The 17,011-nt window shown below is 37.7% G+C and overlaps 1 protein-coding gene across 1 annotated transcript in view; it reads right to left on the bottom strand.

Moving 5' to 3' along the window:
- The window catches only part of LOC145986913 (neuronal acetylcholine receptor subunit alpha-7-like), a 98,423-nt gene extending 82,904 nt beyond the window's left edge, over nucleotides 1-15,519 (bottom strand). Inside the window, exon 1 of the mRNA XM_083121381.1 lies at nucleotides 15,368-15,519. Within this exon, the coding sequence (XP_082977507.1) occupies nucleotides 15,368-15,419 (52 nt within the window). The 5' untranslated portion in view covers nucleotides 15,420-15,519. The remainder of the gene's footprint in view (nucleotides 1-15,367) is intronic.
- Nucleotides 15,520-17,011: the final 1,492 nt, after the last annotated feature.

Genomic DNA, 17,011 nt, shown 5'->3' with positions numbered 1-17,011 from the left:
TCACACCAAATCAAAGTTGGTCAACGAGTAGTACCCCCCTACCTCCGTAACGACTCAGGAATATACTAGTGGGAGGCGTGGGGACTTATATTTTCTTTTTTGGCGTGGTAGTCCCATAGCACCGTACCTAAAATGTGTATTTCTGCTAATAGGATCCTTTATTTATTTAAATTTTCTTACTTTACGGGGGAGTGGTGGGACACTTACTCATAACCCCCTTTGTTGTCACTGCAACCTTCAAAAGGTTGGGAGAAAAATTATTTCGAAAATCGCTGTATTTGTAGCAAGTGGTAGCTCAGAAATAAAATATTTTATTTAGGGCTGAGCCGATGCCGATGTATCGGTCGATATCAGTGGTATCGGTTGAACCTAGCAACCTAGAACCCTCTGGGTCTACAGAGAAGTTCACATAAAAAACACACCAAATATCACAAGATATTTTAAAGTGTTATAATGCTACATGATAATAATTTGTAAGTTATTTAATGTCATTAAAGAAATGTGATGCGATGAGTTAGTATGCCTCGGTAACTAGCCTTTGTTATTCTAAACTGGAATTATACAAGTATTGGTATCGATATCGGTGGGTATCGGTCATGGTATCTGTATCGGTTCAAAGTGGTATCGGCTCAGTCCTAATTTTATCTTTCAAAATGTCCGTATCTACGTATTTTTATATGCTATACCTTTCTAAAGCGTTTAGTACCCGAAAAACAGAAATAACTTTGTTCTGCGAATAACATTCTTAAATCTTGCCCATGCACACAGCTGTTGCTTAGTTTATATTTTATAGCTTAGTAACTGGAAGTATTGTTTTCCTATTGGTCGAAAACAGTTTTCCAGCAAATCAGAAGTGTCGTGGAGGGGACGTCTAAATGTCAGACAAACTATCACCCACGACAATAAGACTAATGGCGACAGAAAACCTCCCAGCTTCGGGGTGTCGAGTTTCAGACAGACGGAATTGGAAAATGCTTCAATCGGAAAATAACGAGCAGAGAAGAAGAAGGAGGTGTATCTTCGAAGATTTTTCCAGGGAAGATCCAAATAGCTATTGCCTGATTGGAGAAGAGGTAAGCAAGGAGAATCTCGAAGGAGCTCATTTGTAGAAGAATATCCTAAACGATCAATTGAAAAAAAAATAGCTTTCATTGATTTCATCCTCGATCAAAGCGGAAGAATCCAAGGGTCTCTATGTATTATGATCAGTTCTTACGAAAGGGAGGCTTCTATTTTATCACCGAAGAAAATAGGGCGTACTTGGCTTTGATTTCAGAGACCTTGAGAGCACACTCTTAAATTCCCATTGTTAAAGAATGGTGTATGCCAGTAGGCAATAACAAGTGAGTTGGAGGAATTTCCTGAACAAATTATTTTTCCATGTAGCTTAAGAAGGTTCATAGTACAGATTCATAATAGCCGATTAGATGATTTCTGATTTTAGGCTACAGAATGACAGTTGGTATTCGTATAAAATTATCCACAACAATAATACTTCAGCCAAACCCAAACTGCAGTTTCCCCAACATATGCAAACGATCAAGCACTTCTCAGTACATTACCGATACAAACCTCTTCCAGAATTGTCTTTGTATAAAATACTTCCATGTTACTAGTTTGCGAAACACGCTAGTTCGAAGATCAAATCTTTTTGTTGTTTATTTTACGTTGGTTTTTGGTCTTTCTAAGTTAATCTCTAGGTTTACTGTCATAAATTAATCTAAAATAAGTCTCATGCTCGACAGGACTCTAAGGGGCAAGGCCTGCATGAGTGGTTTTTTCATTGGGTGACACATGGTCAACGCATCGAGTCCCATCGTTCCCCAATTGTCCACACGACTCTGGGTCAACGCCGAAAATTGGGGGGCTCACACCGAGAATCGAACCCGGGACCGCTTGCACCAAAGGCGAGAGCGCTAACCATTTGGCTACCCACTAGCCTTTAATGTCATAAAAGCAATCAAAATTATAGGGGCTGCTCTCCAAAACTTAAAGGATTATATTAAGGAGGATTTTACATAGGTGAATGTGTGTAATGCACGCTTTAAATCAAAATTGAGACTTTATTTTCATTATCTTCTAGAACTTAATTTTTAAAAGTAAAACTTTCTTGGATTGTTGGTATAGTTCTATTGCATATTTGTAGATTAAATTTATGAACATTCTCAATAACTTTAAATTGGCGTGCGCGCTTCTGTGTTCACGTCGAATTAGACAGAAGACAGAGTAAAAAGACTACAGTGCTCCTTTACCAACTAGTGTGTGGAGCTATAATCATGCATTGATTTACCACTTCATACATACAGAGCTCTGTAATTGTGAATGTTAATTGGAAGATCTAATTCAGCACGAAACTCATTTGCGTTCAGCCCCGACCACAGACAGTGCAACCAAATCCTCCCCGCAGGCGGCCACTGAACTGATCACGTATGTCTATAAATTCTGGGCGCAAAACTAGCGTTTTGGGACGATATATCCACTTTATCTCGCAATTTGTAGCTAACTGAGTCGATCCTCATGGTTGAAAACCCGCGCCGGAGGACAAGATTATGGATTCAGATTTCTGCCCAAGGGGAGTAACAACGTAGGAAGAAACTAACAGCCTCTTTTCCCAATGGCAAAGGCGAATCCACCAAGGAAATCCAAGATCCGGGGGGGAAGTAATAGAAGCATAATTATAACGACTTATGCCTTTAAATGCTGGTAACTTCAATGCATAAATATGGAGAAATTGCGTGCACGTCTCTTGAAAAAAAAATACATTTTTGTAAATATTAATTTGAAACTAATAAAATCCACTCGAAAATACAAGTTTGGAATCCTTTCTTTTCACGAACTTTTTTTTTTTTTTGTATTTCTTTGAATAGTTGGAGAGGCTGCTAACATTAATTTCCTTATGTACAAACTACAAACGGTGATGTTTTTCAAAATTCCTTTTATCAAGATGGTTGAAACTTGTTCTACATTCTTCTTCTTTTATTATTACTGATAACTTTGTAGCTCACGACGTTAAAATATTATAGTGACCTAACGGATTACCATAATAGATAGGGCTATACATTCTTTTGGATGAACACCAACCTGGTTGCTAAGCTAATAAGGTATAAGAATTATTAATGTGGTCTTTATTGGTCATGCCATCACAACAGGTCGAAATATATTTCTTAAATTAAGATTCAACAACACAGTTATTCATGGAGATCTGGTAACGCTGGTTACTCCTCAGCCTGTTCTCTGCTCTTGGACCGCAGTAACTTCCCACAATCCCACTCATTATGTTATTAAAGCAAAAGTTGCAAAGTATCTTGATGGTGTGTGTTGAAACTAAGAGAACCCGAAACTAAAAGAAAATCCTCTTTCAGGAATTTGTAATGGATTTGAGGGAGGGAGGGGGAGAAGTAGTATCATAGCATATTTTTGTGGCTCATCTGCAAATAAATTATGCGGAGGTCTCTAGTGAAAATGAAAACGTATCGAGTATTAAAACCAATATAAATTCCTGAAAGAATAAGGTATAAATAGTGAGAACGTTAGATGCCCCGTAGTTAGTTAGTCCATCCTCCACCCGAATGGAGAAGAAAACTTTTTAATTAAATGAACTTGCATTTTTAATATGACAGTTTGCGATGCACCCTTAGCGATTCAGCTACACGAATACTTTTTTCATAGTTTTATAAAATTAGCCCACTTTTGTTAAATATATCGCACAATGAAGCCATTCGTAACACATTTCAAATTTTGAAAACAATTGGTTCATCAGAAACGTTGATAAGGAAGAAAATGTAAATTGAAAAATATTTCTGAGATAATACAACAGAAAAAAGGAAATGCACAAAATCAACAGAAATTATAATGACCCACAAGGTCTCAAAGCACATGCAGGTAACACATGGGAATAGAACTGTGACATTCGTTGTTCAGCATAGGTCTTCCTATGAAAATGATTCACTGCCACAAATAATTCTACTGTTATTATAAAAAATTTCATTGACAGTTGAAACCAAGCTAATTTTTCATATCTTCGATCTCTAATCCCTATTAAAGATATGGATAACTCAAGTATTTGACCATTGAGTCACAGACATCTGCTGATACTGTAAAATATCCAGGATGGGAACTAGAACTGTGGTATAAAAATGAACAGAGTACAGTGGGATGCACGAGTATTGCTCGGTAAATTGTCAATCACCATTAGCTGTCATTTTTCTCTTGCTTCGTACCTATTTCCAATGATTAGGTGATTGATATTTTGCCTGGTAATACTTATGCATCCCACTCTACCAGTGGAGCATCTATGGAAGAGTATTGGACTTGATCCCACCCAGAAATCTATTTGTACAAAATTAAAATAGATGGAAGAGCATTCAAATTTCCAGCGCTGAAACAAGTAAAACCAACAATGCTTACTATACGCAATAAAAATAACAATAATAGATAGCTGAAAAAAGATAACTGAAGATTACAACAGCATAGATTGAAAGGGACTTGCCCATGAAATGATTGATTGATTGATTGATTGATTGATTTGGTGTTTTAAGTCTACTTTATGCACAGAGGCTAATCGGGACTGGGACTACAGCTTATAGTGGGATCCAAACCACTATGTGCCTCCAGTCCATCGCAAATTTATTTTGATAACGAAGTTAAAGTTGGCTCAAAGCAATACATTGTTGAATTCTGGGAAAGAATTGTATTTTGTGAATATTATATCTGTTACAAATTCGATCCTCCAAGGTTTGGATTGGAAGCTAACTACTATCCATCATTTTCAGCATACGTATCCAATTTGGCTGTCGTTCAAGTAAGCCGAGAATCGTAAAACTATATGGTAGTTTCTAGGATGTACTGATTAAAAAGAATGAAAACATATACTTCTTACCTTCTGCACTAAAGTATCTGTACAACTCTTCATGAAACTTTATCCTTCAATGCCTAGCAATGTTACTGAATGTGTAATGCCATCCTATTATTACTGTTAACTTTGTAGCGCACGGCGTTGAAATATTATAGTGACCTAACAGGTTACCATAATAAATAGAGCTATATATTATTTTTGATGAACACCAAACCTAGTTGCTAAGATAATAGAAGTATAAGGTATTCTTACCTTCTACACTAAAGTATCAGTACAACTCTTCCTGAAACTTTATCCTTCAATGCCTAGCAATGTAACTTAATGTGTAATGCCATTCCATTTCTCCCAGCCTTTCCGAAGCTTTGAGTAGATTGATTTTGAAGAGGGGATGAGAAATTTTCCAGATTGAGGATTCTTGTTTCACGCTTATCTTATTTTCCATTGGCGCTCTAGAATATGTTTTAGCGCAATGAGTTCAACCATCAAACCAAAGAGCGCGGCCATCATCAACACGAGTTGAAATTCAATGCAAGATGGAAAAAAAAGGACGTGAAAAAAATTAGAGGAAAAAAAGGAAAAAGCTGCTGAATAGCAGATCAAGCACGTACCGCTTAGCATAAAGGCAACTCCGCAATAAGCGCTTCCCGACACAAGCACGGAGGGAAAAAAACTAGAAATTGGAACGAGAGTCCAGGTCCATCTGGTTTCACCATTCAGCAGAGGAGCACAATTAAAAGTGGTGGGGGAACTACGTGCCGCAATCAACGAATGCAAGATTGCAATGGTTTCTGCAGGACAATGGCAGGAGATGATTTTTTGCATGCAAACGGATTCATCGCAGAGCTCAGGGCTTTTGCTTCATGGCTTTTGGAGAGAGCCGAGGAATTCCATGGCAAATTGGTGATGCCTGTTTCATGTGCATTCTTGTTCTTGTGGTGAAGGGTTTAAATGCAGATTTACTCCTTGTATGTATGTTGACTTTGGGCACGGTAGTGCTGTGACAACTCCAAATATCACATGTTTCCTTTCTTTTAATGCTTTTTCAAAATAATTGTAAGGATTCACGGGATAATCCGAACTCGAGCTAACAAATGGGCAATAAAAAAAGTGTTTTGATATAGATGTTACTAGTTGAAGATTCCAAAGTAGCCTGATTCCAATTTTCTTAGCACTCTAATAGGCTAAATTTAGTCTTCTGAGCTGGTATTTATACAGCTGCTATATACCTTCGTCAACTGTACTGAAGTGTGCATTCGACCGAAATCAGTCAAGATGGTGGACGAAGAAAAACATTTCCCTACGATGCGCGCTCCAAATTTCGTTGATTTTCGTAACTCTGTACAGCCTACATTTTCTGAGCTTAAAAAAACTAAGCTCATAGTATTTATGGTATGACTTATACTAGAATGCGATGCAAATTACTTCGAAAAAATAGAATACTCATAATAATAATAATACTGTAATAACGGAAAATTATCATTAGTTCTGATTCTATGTAAAAATAATCTGGTTTTCTGATTGGCCAGTCAATACATGATCAATATTGAGTCAATAATAAAAACAACGTTATGGAACACTTTTCTGTATTCTTTCAGCACCTTTTATTTCTGTTCCATGGCACATAATTCCCCTTCTGAAAAGGATGCATGTCATGGAGAAATTTCCGAACTTGAAACACGGTAAATAGCTGACGCGCCATAATATTTTCGTCCATCAAATCTCCATCGACTGAAGTGATATTGATTGAAGATATTTTCTTTTGAAAAAGAGCAGACGTTTCATCCAGATAGCTCTGACGTGAGCTAAAATTCAACACAAAGGACGAAAAATCTAGATTTTTTTTATTCAAGACTAGCCACCGGCTCCGATACGAATTGTATTTACATTCGGACTGGAATTCCAGCATTATAGGGGGGGAAAATGTTCTGGAATGGAGTGGTTGCTCTCTTTTCCAGTCCCTGATGGTCCAAAGGACCCGCGGGCGAGGCTCTAGAAAGGATGTCCAATAAAATGAAGAAAACTGGGAAACGGAGAAATCTAAGAGATGTTTGCTGTTTTTTCGGATTCCCCTATTTTTTTCTCGTCTACTGTGAGGCATCGATTGCAACATCCTAACAAGGTGCTTTAAGAAAGAAAGAAAGGAAAGAGGACGGGACTTCCTCCACCAAACATCGGGGGATTCCAGCTCCCAACCCCCTCTCCTCAGCAGACAAGGCCTAACAGGTTGCAACTTCTCGGATGGGAAGGATCCTGCTGGAATTCCAGTACAACATGTCTGTTAGCGGAATTTTCGGCACAGAGCAAAGTCAAAAAAATAATAAAATAAAGCAGTGCATCTCTCCCAATTAAATTAAATCTGAAGTTGTGCAGTGGCGGTGATTTCATATATTTTGGTGGAAGAAGATTGAAATAATGACAGGCAGATTAAAGGGGGACTGGCAGGGGTTTAACCAGAATTTTCCGTCTGACGGTGTAAGTTCGTGTGTAAAGGTAAATTTATAGTCAAATAACCATAAATTAGGCCCTTATGAAACATTTTAGGGGGTGTTATGGGATGTTGTGGGCTCATGGATAAAACACTGGCGACCGGAATTCCAACATTATATGGTGGTAAATTTTCTGTATATATTCGATCCAAATGACACTTCTAAAACCAACAATTCGTCATCAATTTACGTAATAGTAATAATGTTGCCGCGGCAACAAACCTTCGTGTTTAGGAATGCCAGAGAGTTAGTTAGCAGTAACATTTGGTCTGCACCTGCGTAGTACAGTTCGTATAAAGAACTCAAAATTTCGAGAATATGCTTGAGAACATTGATAACAATAAAAATCTGAACGTTACAAAGAAAGATGTTGAACTTGACCTGAGAGTCCCAACCACACCCCCACTTTCTAAATACTTCCCTTTGCCTTTACCAACGATCTTCATACATTTAGTGTGTAAAAAACAACAAAATGGGGCGTTCACTACCTAACCTTTCCGATGGCTGCACCATCATAGTAGGGTTCGTAGAGTTTTTCGTTCGTCATTTAGTTGGTTGGAGAGCAATGGAGTGACTCTTCAAATAATATTTTCACCTAAATGAAGAGTTTCTCGTTCAAATCGACAAAAAAATGTGTTTCGTAAATATTCTTGTCAACGTAGCAAGTCATACGTTTCCAAAAATGACATGCTAATAATTTATATATAAAAACGCAACGCAGGATAGCTCCAATGGGGGCAAAACAGGATATGTTTATGAACAAAGAGCACTAAACTTGGTGTCATTTTGGACGTTCCGCGTTGCTGTAGGTTGATAATGCTAACATTTAGATACTATACCACGTTTTTGTTTCCCCTGGTTGAGATTATGTGTAAGAACGGAGGGTGTTGGAATTGGAGAAATTTCGCAGACATTTTCCAATTGTGTTTTCGTCACCTTTTCTTCGTTAGAACACTTTTCAAAATTATAATTCCTATAAATAAGCCGTAGAAGTTGCGAGATTTGAAACCGAAAAAAAATTAATAACTATTCTTCTCGATATATGTTTATACAGCATAAAGCAAAGGATCATATTTACTAACCTTGCCGAAGAGTTTAATATCATGTAAAAGTCAGTTATTAACAACAATTACAGTCGTGCGCAAAGCACTTAAATTGTGAACATTGCAAGTAACGTAAACAAATACTATGCACGTTTTTTGAGTTCCGACATATTTTCTGTTGTCGGCATCATCTTTTTTAAAAAAATCCTAGTTTTATAGCACTGATTATTCACCTGTCGTGTTTCTCAGGTTAAAATCAAATTAAGATTGTAACTTAATATAGTAGCAGCACGATCTAGCATCGAATTCTTCGTCTATATAAATGAGAGAGCAGTTAGCTACTTGCAGGCCCGTAGCTAGGCAGGGGCCAGGGGGGGCTGAGCCCCCCCCTGGCATTGTCGTCAGCCCCCCTGGCGTTGTCGTCAGCCCCCTGGTATTAGGTAAAACTATTGCATAATTTGTTTGCCGTGACAAGTGAAAATGTAGAGTGTGGATATTATTTGCTCATAACTTGATAGAAGGATAAATTCACAGTACATGAAGAGCAGCTATCACATTTGTTCATCTTGATTATAAACCGAAGTTTAAGTAACGGGAAGTATTTAGAAGGTTCTCCAAATTTCTTCCACAGGGGATCTATGCACCTTCGCTCCCCCTCTTTCGGCTTTCCCTTGTAGCAGGTCCTTTCCATCTGCATCAAAGGTCATCGGCTCCCAAGTTATGCGAAGGGAAGTTTTATTGCCCGGTCGGGGGTGGAATATAAGGGCTTGCCCATGCCCTGTCGGGGAAAAACATTGACAAAGACACTTTGTTGAGTTCTTCATTCGTGTAAAGAAGATTTCGCGTTTGCGCGGGTGTTATTGTGTTTCGTATCTTCGTAAAACTGATTCGTGTGATGGTGAGTGGTTTTAGTGACGAATAATATAACCATGTTTCGTCCTTGGTGTGTAGTATTGTGATATTTTAACGATTCCCCAGCATCATGGATAAATTTATAATTCGTTAAAAAACATCTGAATCTTTGACCACGGCGACCACCGTACCTACTCTTTCCCCATCTACGGCTGCCTCCAATCAAGAAGAGGATTTCTTGCCTACAGAAGCGAAGGACATTTCCAGACCAGGTGAGGAAATTAAACAGCTAAAACTCAAACATTACCCCCGAAATGCTGATGGACGGTGTTTTCAAAGTGACTGGTTTAAAAGGTTCAAATGGTTAGAGTATTCACAATTTTTAGATGCAGCATTCTGCTATGCTTGTAGACAATATCGGCCTTTCGGATGCAAAGAAGTGGCCTTTACATCTAAAGGTTTTAAGAACTGGAAGGCAGCTCTCGATAAAACCAAAGCAGGGCTAGTGAAACATGATGCGACACTTACACACATAGAAGCAATGTCAAGGTGGGCAGAAAAGCAAAACCGTTCGTTGGTGGGAAAATCTATTTCTACACTAGTCAATCAGAATGTTCTTGAAAAGAATCAATATTATATTAAGAGCATTGCTGAAGTTATTCAGTTCCTTGCAATAAACGAATTGCCTCTTAGGGGAACGTACCACTTAGAAGAACATGAGGAACAAAGCCTGTTTCGAAATCTTTTCGAGTTCACGCTTCGAAAAGATGAGAAACTGGCAGACTGTTTTAAGCAGGTGCCTAAAAACGCATCTTACTTGTCCCCTGAAATTCAAAATGACATTATTGAAATAATGGCTGACATCGTACGTGAAAACATTGTTAGTGACATTAATAGTGCAGATGTTCCTTTGTATACTTTGCTTGAAGATGGTACACGAGATAAAAACAACAGAGAAAACGTAGCCGTAGGAATCCGCTATGTAAAGAATGGGACAGTCATGGAATCAATTCTGTGCATAGAAACACTGTCAGCTTTTGATGCAGAGTCTTTTGCAGATCTAAAACTAAATATTTTTCAGAAATATAGTTTGGATAGTGCGAAATTGCTCAGCCATTTTTTTGGCGGGGCTTCAGTTATGAGTGGGAAGAAAGGGGGTGTGTAAGCTTTAATCCAGCAACGGCTTGGGCGTCTAATTCCTTACGTTCATTGTTTTAACCATCGGTTACATCTGGTAATTGTTAAATGTGTGGATGAAATTTCTCCAATTAAACACTTTTTCGAACAGAGTTCCATGTTGCACAATTTTCTAAAAAAGGGAAAAGTTGCCACTTTATACGAGGGGAGAAGTCTTTCGCGACTTTTAGAACAACGTTGGTCAGGACATTTAAAAATGACGAGAACAATATTTGAAAACTGCAGAGATATAATTCATGTTTTGCAGTTGGTGAAAAATGGAAATTTTAACGGGGATGACGTAGCAGCAAGTGTTGGTTTGCTTGTAGTCATTAGCAAACCTCAGTTTCGGTTTTGCTTAGTGTTCATGAAAAAGATCCTTGAAATATTAAGCCCAGTTGATAAAATGCTTCAAGCACGTAATGTTCATTTGGATGCTGGTAGAAAGATCATTGAAGCTGCCACAGAAACATTAAGGAGCATGCGTCAGGAAGATGTGTACGAAGGCATTCTGCAAGAAAGTAATGTACTGCTAGAAGAGGATGGAATTCATGACGAGATTGTTGAGCACACCACAAGAAAGAGAAAACGAAATACACAGTTGCAAGACTTCGTTATCACTGACGTCCTAGGAGAGGAAAAGCTCACATCTCTCACACAAATATTCTACGAATCTTTAGATCTTGTGCTAACAGAAATAAATAGACGTTTTACCAATAACGGCGACTTATTATTCCGTCAAAAGAGGAACTAACTGTTGCCAATGCATATCTCAAGAAACTGGATTCCCCTGATACTTTTAAAGAACTGTACAAAACTAGAATGGCCTACGAAGACACTTATGCTCTACTTGCTGGCATAAGAACTTTTGCATGCAGTACAGCGTTGTGTGAATCCACTTTCTCTGTATTAACCCGCATCAATAGCCCTCAGAGACTGTCAATGTGCAGCAAGCGTCTGGCAAATCTTGTTTTTCTGGCATTTGAGAAGAAACGAGCATCGAACATAGATATGTCGAGACTGCTTCACAGGTTCAACAACATGAAGAATCGCCGACTCCAACTTTTTTAAGGCAGAGGTATGTACTGTAGTCACTATTATTGAATATTGTGCATTTTTCATATCCTAACTAACTAACTCTCTAGCCTTCTTAAACCCGAAGGTTCATGGCTGCAGCAACACAGGCCTTCCATCTTTCCCTATCTTGAGCAAGATCTATATACTCTTTTCCATCCCTACTGATTTCCCTTAGGTCCATCTTAACGTTGTCCCTCCATCTTCGTCTTGGCCTTCCTACAGGTCTCTTACCATCAGGTCTCCCAACAAGAATCCTGTAAACTCCTCTTTCCTCTCCCATTCGTGCCACATGGCCTGCCCACCTAAGTCTTCTTGATTTAATTATTCTAATAATATCTGGACATGAATACAAATTATGTAGTTCTAAATTATGTAACCTTCTCCACTCACCTGTCTCCTCATTCCTTTTAGGTCCAAAGATTTTCCTAAGGATATTATTTTCAAATACTCTCAATTTATGTTCCTCTTTCAATGTAAGGGACCAAGTTTCACATCCATATAATACTACAGGCAAAATTACTGTTTTGTATATTTTAACTTTTAGTTTCTTAGATATTAAACGAGAAGACAAAAGTTTATGAAGAGAGAAGTAACATGCATTTTTCATATGGGATACAAATATTTGTGTAATCAAAAGTGTATGAAGTGTTTAGTAAGGAATGAGGTCAGTAGCATTCAATTAACACTTCGAGAGATGACCGTGTTTTAGAAGATATTGAAAAAGAGGGTATTCAACAACACTTTGTATTATATTTCTATTTCTTTAATGTTTTATATTAACTTAATGACCCCCTTAACACACACACAAAATAGCTTGCCTTTATTTAATGTGAAACATTTTTTTAAAAAAGTCACCTGATAAACCGTGAGCCCCCCCTGATAAACCGTGAGCCCCCCCTAGAGATCAATTCTAGCTACGGGCCTGGCTACTTGTCTGAAGCTGCTACCTACAATTAGCTTTACCAACTTAACCAAAGCTTGTCCTAAAATTTGCGCTGTACTGAAAGTGCGTGACGAAAGCAATGTGCAAACACGTTTATCCTCGTACAAAAAAATGTTACATTACACATATTTTCTTACACCGGTGCTGGCCGTAGTGTAGCAGAATGCTGAACGTACGTACGTACAAGACCAGATATCCTCTGAGAATTGCAATCTATTATTGGATGTCCTGTTACTCATCCAGCTGGGAGAATAGGATCCGGATCAGAAAATAGCATATTCGGGATAAACAGAAAATCTTTCTGAAGAATCTCCTTTGCCTGCGATGTCTTCAATCCACATTCAAATTGTTTTGAAAACAGTTTTCTTCCATCTCTCCTCTCCTCCTTCATTCGGTAAATATCTGAACTGCTCCATTTCAATATTATTCAATTTAAGGTTGAATTATTAGTGAATACCATGATAATGAACTAGTTATGCAGAGATTGTGAACAAAATGATCTTAGTGGAAATGATGAGGCAGAAATTTATATCCATAATTTTCAATTTTGAGAAATGTAAACGTAAATTCATCATTAAAATTATTATAAATTAAGCCTTAGGGGGTTGGTGTGTTTGTAAGATATGCGCTGGAATAAAATATAAAATTATAAAATATTCATAATGCTTTCAAACACTTTAGTTTCCAATTTGATGTCTCCCTATTCCGATACTAAAATTATTACAAAATGTTTACTAAAGAAACGGGAATAATTTGAACCCCTTCAATTTTTCCCTCATAGAAGGACACACCTGAGGTTCAATTGCGATACGATCATGGAATACAAAGAAAATAATAATTGGCGCTGCTTTAAAATCTTAGCCCTCCAAATAAAGTCGTTTGAGTTTTTTAAGGCCATTTTATGCACAGAAAGGCTAATAAGGACTGGACCTAAATTTTAAAGTGGGATCTGAACCGCTATGTGGTTTAAGCAGGCACTGAACCCGGGATTACAAGGCTACGACGTTACCACCAAATAAAACCATAAATACGCCACTGTGTAAAGAGCACAGTCTGCATACTCTTAAAATTCTAGAATAGTTTCGTTAGTTGCTCCTATAGGCACACACACACACACAAGGTTGATGTTGGTTCTTTTTGTTTTAAATTTTGTCTGTGCTGTCCTTTTAAATAAAACTATTTTGAACTGTTAACATAAGTATAATAACGTATATAATTGATCAAATAATTATCTAAATGTCACGCAGCACAGGCAATAACTACATAATTTCAACAGGAAGAAACCTATTAGCGGGAAAACACTAACAAAGGAAGGTCGCGAAGTGGCTGCCAAGAATAGGGCTGGCCATTGGACATGCTGTTCATGATGCTGAACGAAGAAAAACTGTGCCGTAGTAGATTTCGGAACCGCACAAAAGCAAAAATATGTATGCGATCAATAAGCCTATCCCATTGGAGCTTATAATGCCTGATAATAATGATCAGAATGTTGCAATAAACGGAAATATATATATATATATGCTCTATGTTGGTAGAATGTTACCTTAAAAGTATACTTTACATACCAGCATATATTGTCGTACGGGTCCCTACTTTCGTGTTCTAAAGCCGATATAACCTGCCCTATTTTTCATTGTGTAATATTTGTATTTTCTTACCATTGCACATGATAATTCTTTGTACATCTGTACATTTTGTCTTCCAAAAATTTACCATGTTGACTTTTCTGTTAGACTTTCATCGGAGAGGAATGATATGAACCGCATGTATTATCTTCTTCCTGTCGTGTCAATTACGACACACTTTAAAAAAAATGTTAATTTCTGATAACTTTAGAAAAGACCTCTTGTCACCCCAAATCCCGCTTCTTGCTTTTACTAATATTTTAATACGTAAATCTAAATTTTATGTTTAATTTCTCAAGAAGTTTGTTTTAGGTCTCTTTATGCTCATGCAGATTTTAGGTACTGGACCTACAGTTTAATGTGAGATACGAACCATTGTGCAATGCGCCTCCACGGGGGATCGAACCAGGAACCTCTTAATTACAAAGCGACAGCATCCTACTACAATAGGGAGGCTCGAGTATTTAAGATATGCTATTGTGCGTAACTGTGCGAAAAAAATAATACTATCCTCCAACCAAAATGTCCAACCCCATTAAAAGAAAATAGCAAGACTCCTATAGGTCACAGTTAAAATATTATTTTCACTAATTTATGTAATTATATTGTGCTCTATTTTGGTTATTTTGGGTTAACCTTTCTGTTTAATGGTGGTGATGAGAACAAATAATAAAATGATGGAACATATGGTGAAAGAAACACACAGCCAAGCCTTAATCATAATTCAAACGCTAGCACGATACGCTAACCCCTCCGCCACAGAAGCCGGCCGGTAGCATTAAGTGTTTAAGTTTGGCTGAATTATATGTGTATTGAACAAATTGGTAAACGATAGGCTGAAGGTTGGGAAGAAGGAAGAGTAAAATGGGAAGAGACGCTAGTGGCCTTCATTAACGATCTACTCCAGCATTTTCTGAAGTGACTGGTAAAAGTACTGAAGTTAGGGACAGGGGGGCGTGTCCTGTTATTAATCCAGAAAAATTATTCTGCATATGTATTACATTCATGGTATTTTATAGTCAATAATTCATAGATAACGGTGGGTGTTACTTATGAACCTGAATGTGCGTAAATTGTAAGACTTGAACCAGCCTTAGGAGAAATTCAGAGACCATTTTTACTTCTAGGATACTTTGAGTTGAGGAGGCCATCCTCACCCAATTTAGAAGTTGATCGTATGGGGCTGGTAGATGACAATCAGAAATCTTGGATAATTTAAATAGGTACTTGCACATAAGCGATTACTTACGCCACACCTGGGCCAAAGCGCGATAAGGGGGAGGGGGAGAAAATAGAAACAGGTTACTCACCATTCGCCACAACTAGCCACAGAGGCACCAACGTAACTCCAGTCACACGCATCGCTAAGATTCTAACGTCCGGCCACAACGTACACGCATCGAGTTGACTTTCGCAGCAAGAGTTACCAAACCAGATACGCAACAACTCCAACTGAAAAAAATCACCCACCGTATTCGAACCCGCGTGTTTGTCCAGCTAGTTCCGTTCGGAAACTGGAAAATAGCGGCAACGACAAACCTTCCAGCGGGGGTCGCAGAATCTTGCGCAGTTAACAACCCCAGGAGGAGCGAGAGTGTGAACAGTGTGGGCAGAAGCAGGTATATTTACGAAGATGGACGATTTTGTTTTGGGTTTCTTGGATTTTATCTCTTTCCTACCTTTTCTAGCGTCGATGAGAATTAGACTAATGGGAGAAGAAAAATTTACTATTTCTCATGAGTGTTAAATTATCCCTACATTTTTTAACTGTAAAGTTATGGAGATTTAATATTTCCTTTCCGAATTCTAACAGAAACAGAAGTAGTACATCAATAATACAGTAGATAGATTGTGAAACATCTAGGATGTTATAGTATCTTTGTAAGGAGATATTCAATTGTTTTGTTGATTATCTTTGTAAAGCATGGAGTTAGTCACGTTTTAATGATTGATTTGTTGTTTTAAGTCCACTTTATGCACAGTAAGGCTAATCGTGACTGGACCTACAGTTTAAATTGGGATCCGAACCACAATGTGCCTCCACCATGTTGTAATATTTTGAGTTATGGATTAAATTGTTATTTTACGTATATTACACCAAACCCGTGGTTGGTAATACAGCAAATAACTTCCTGCACGTGTCATTCTCGCAAATAACTTTCTGCAGCCAAACTCACATTAACTCAAATAAGACCTTGTTAGAGAAATTGGAAAATCACTGGTGTTACCATACTTATGAACTGTCTTTGCAGGTGGAAAGCTTGAAATAATAAACTCTGGTCTCTGAATGAATCTTATACATCGAAAAGTATATTGTGTTATTATGCAGAATAAAGTAAATCCTCAACGTTCCTACATTAGAAAATGTTCTTAAATTCAATATTAATAATAAAAAAAATCTGTATCATGGCTGTTGCACTTGTTTTCTCACGGGTGTTACGAATGATCTACAAATTCAAGTTAAATTCCAGACATGCTAATTGCTAAAAACAAAAGTGAAACCATACATTCGTTGGATCCATACAATTTGATGTCTTTTAAAGGTGTTAAAGTGAAAAGAATAATTAAGAAAAAAATCCAATATTCCCACTTTTCATGGATTTGCTACATCGTTCTCCTAGCCAGGATTCGAAATCCGGATTTTCCTTGTCTTCTGCAGCGCACTATAATTTAGTATGCGTCGTCTCGATGATCGAGCATGTTGACTGCTGGGCTCACATCTACGGTTCCAAGTTAGAGTGCTAGTGTAGACATACGTGAGTGTCCCTTTATCAAGGACCCTCATCTTAACAATCAGCCAGAAATGGCAGAAAAGCGCGGTAAAGTAAGAAAAACATAAACAATAAATAACATTAGATATGAAAATACCGTCAACTCGATTGATGTGTGAAGGTGCTTTTGTGTGGATTTAGACTTTTATTATTGTGTAATAAGGGCCATAGGGAGTGGTAGAA

The sequence above is a fragment of the Lepisma saccharinum genome, chromosome 1, assembly GCF_977018435.1.
Source record: "Lepisma saccharinum chromosome 1, izLepSacc3.1, whole genome shotgun sequence".
Taxonomy (NCBI): Eukaryota; Metazoa; Arthropoda; class Insecta; order Zygentoma; family Lepismatidae; genus Lepisma; species Lepisma saccharinum.
Note: the sequence above shows the minus strand (reverse complement) of the source record. Positions and strands in the feature narration are given on the sequence as shown.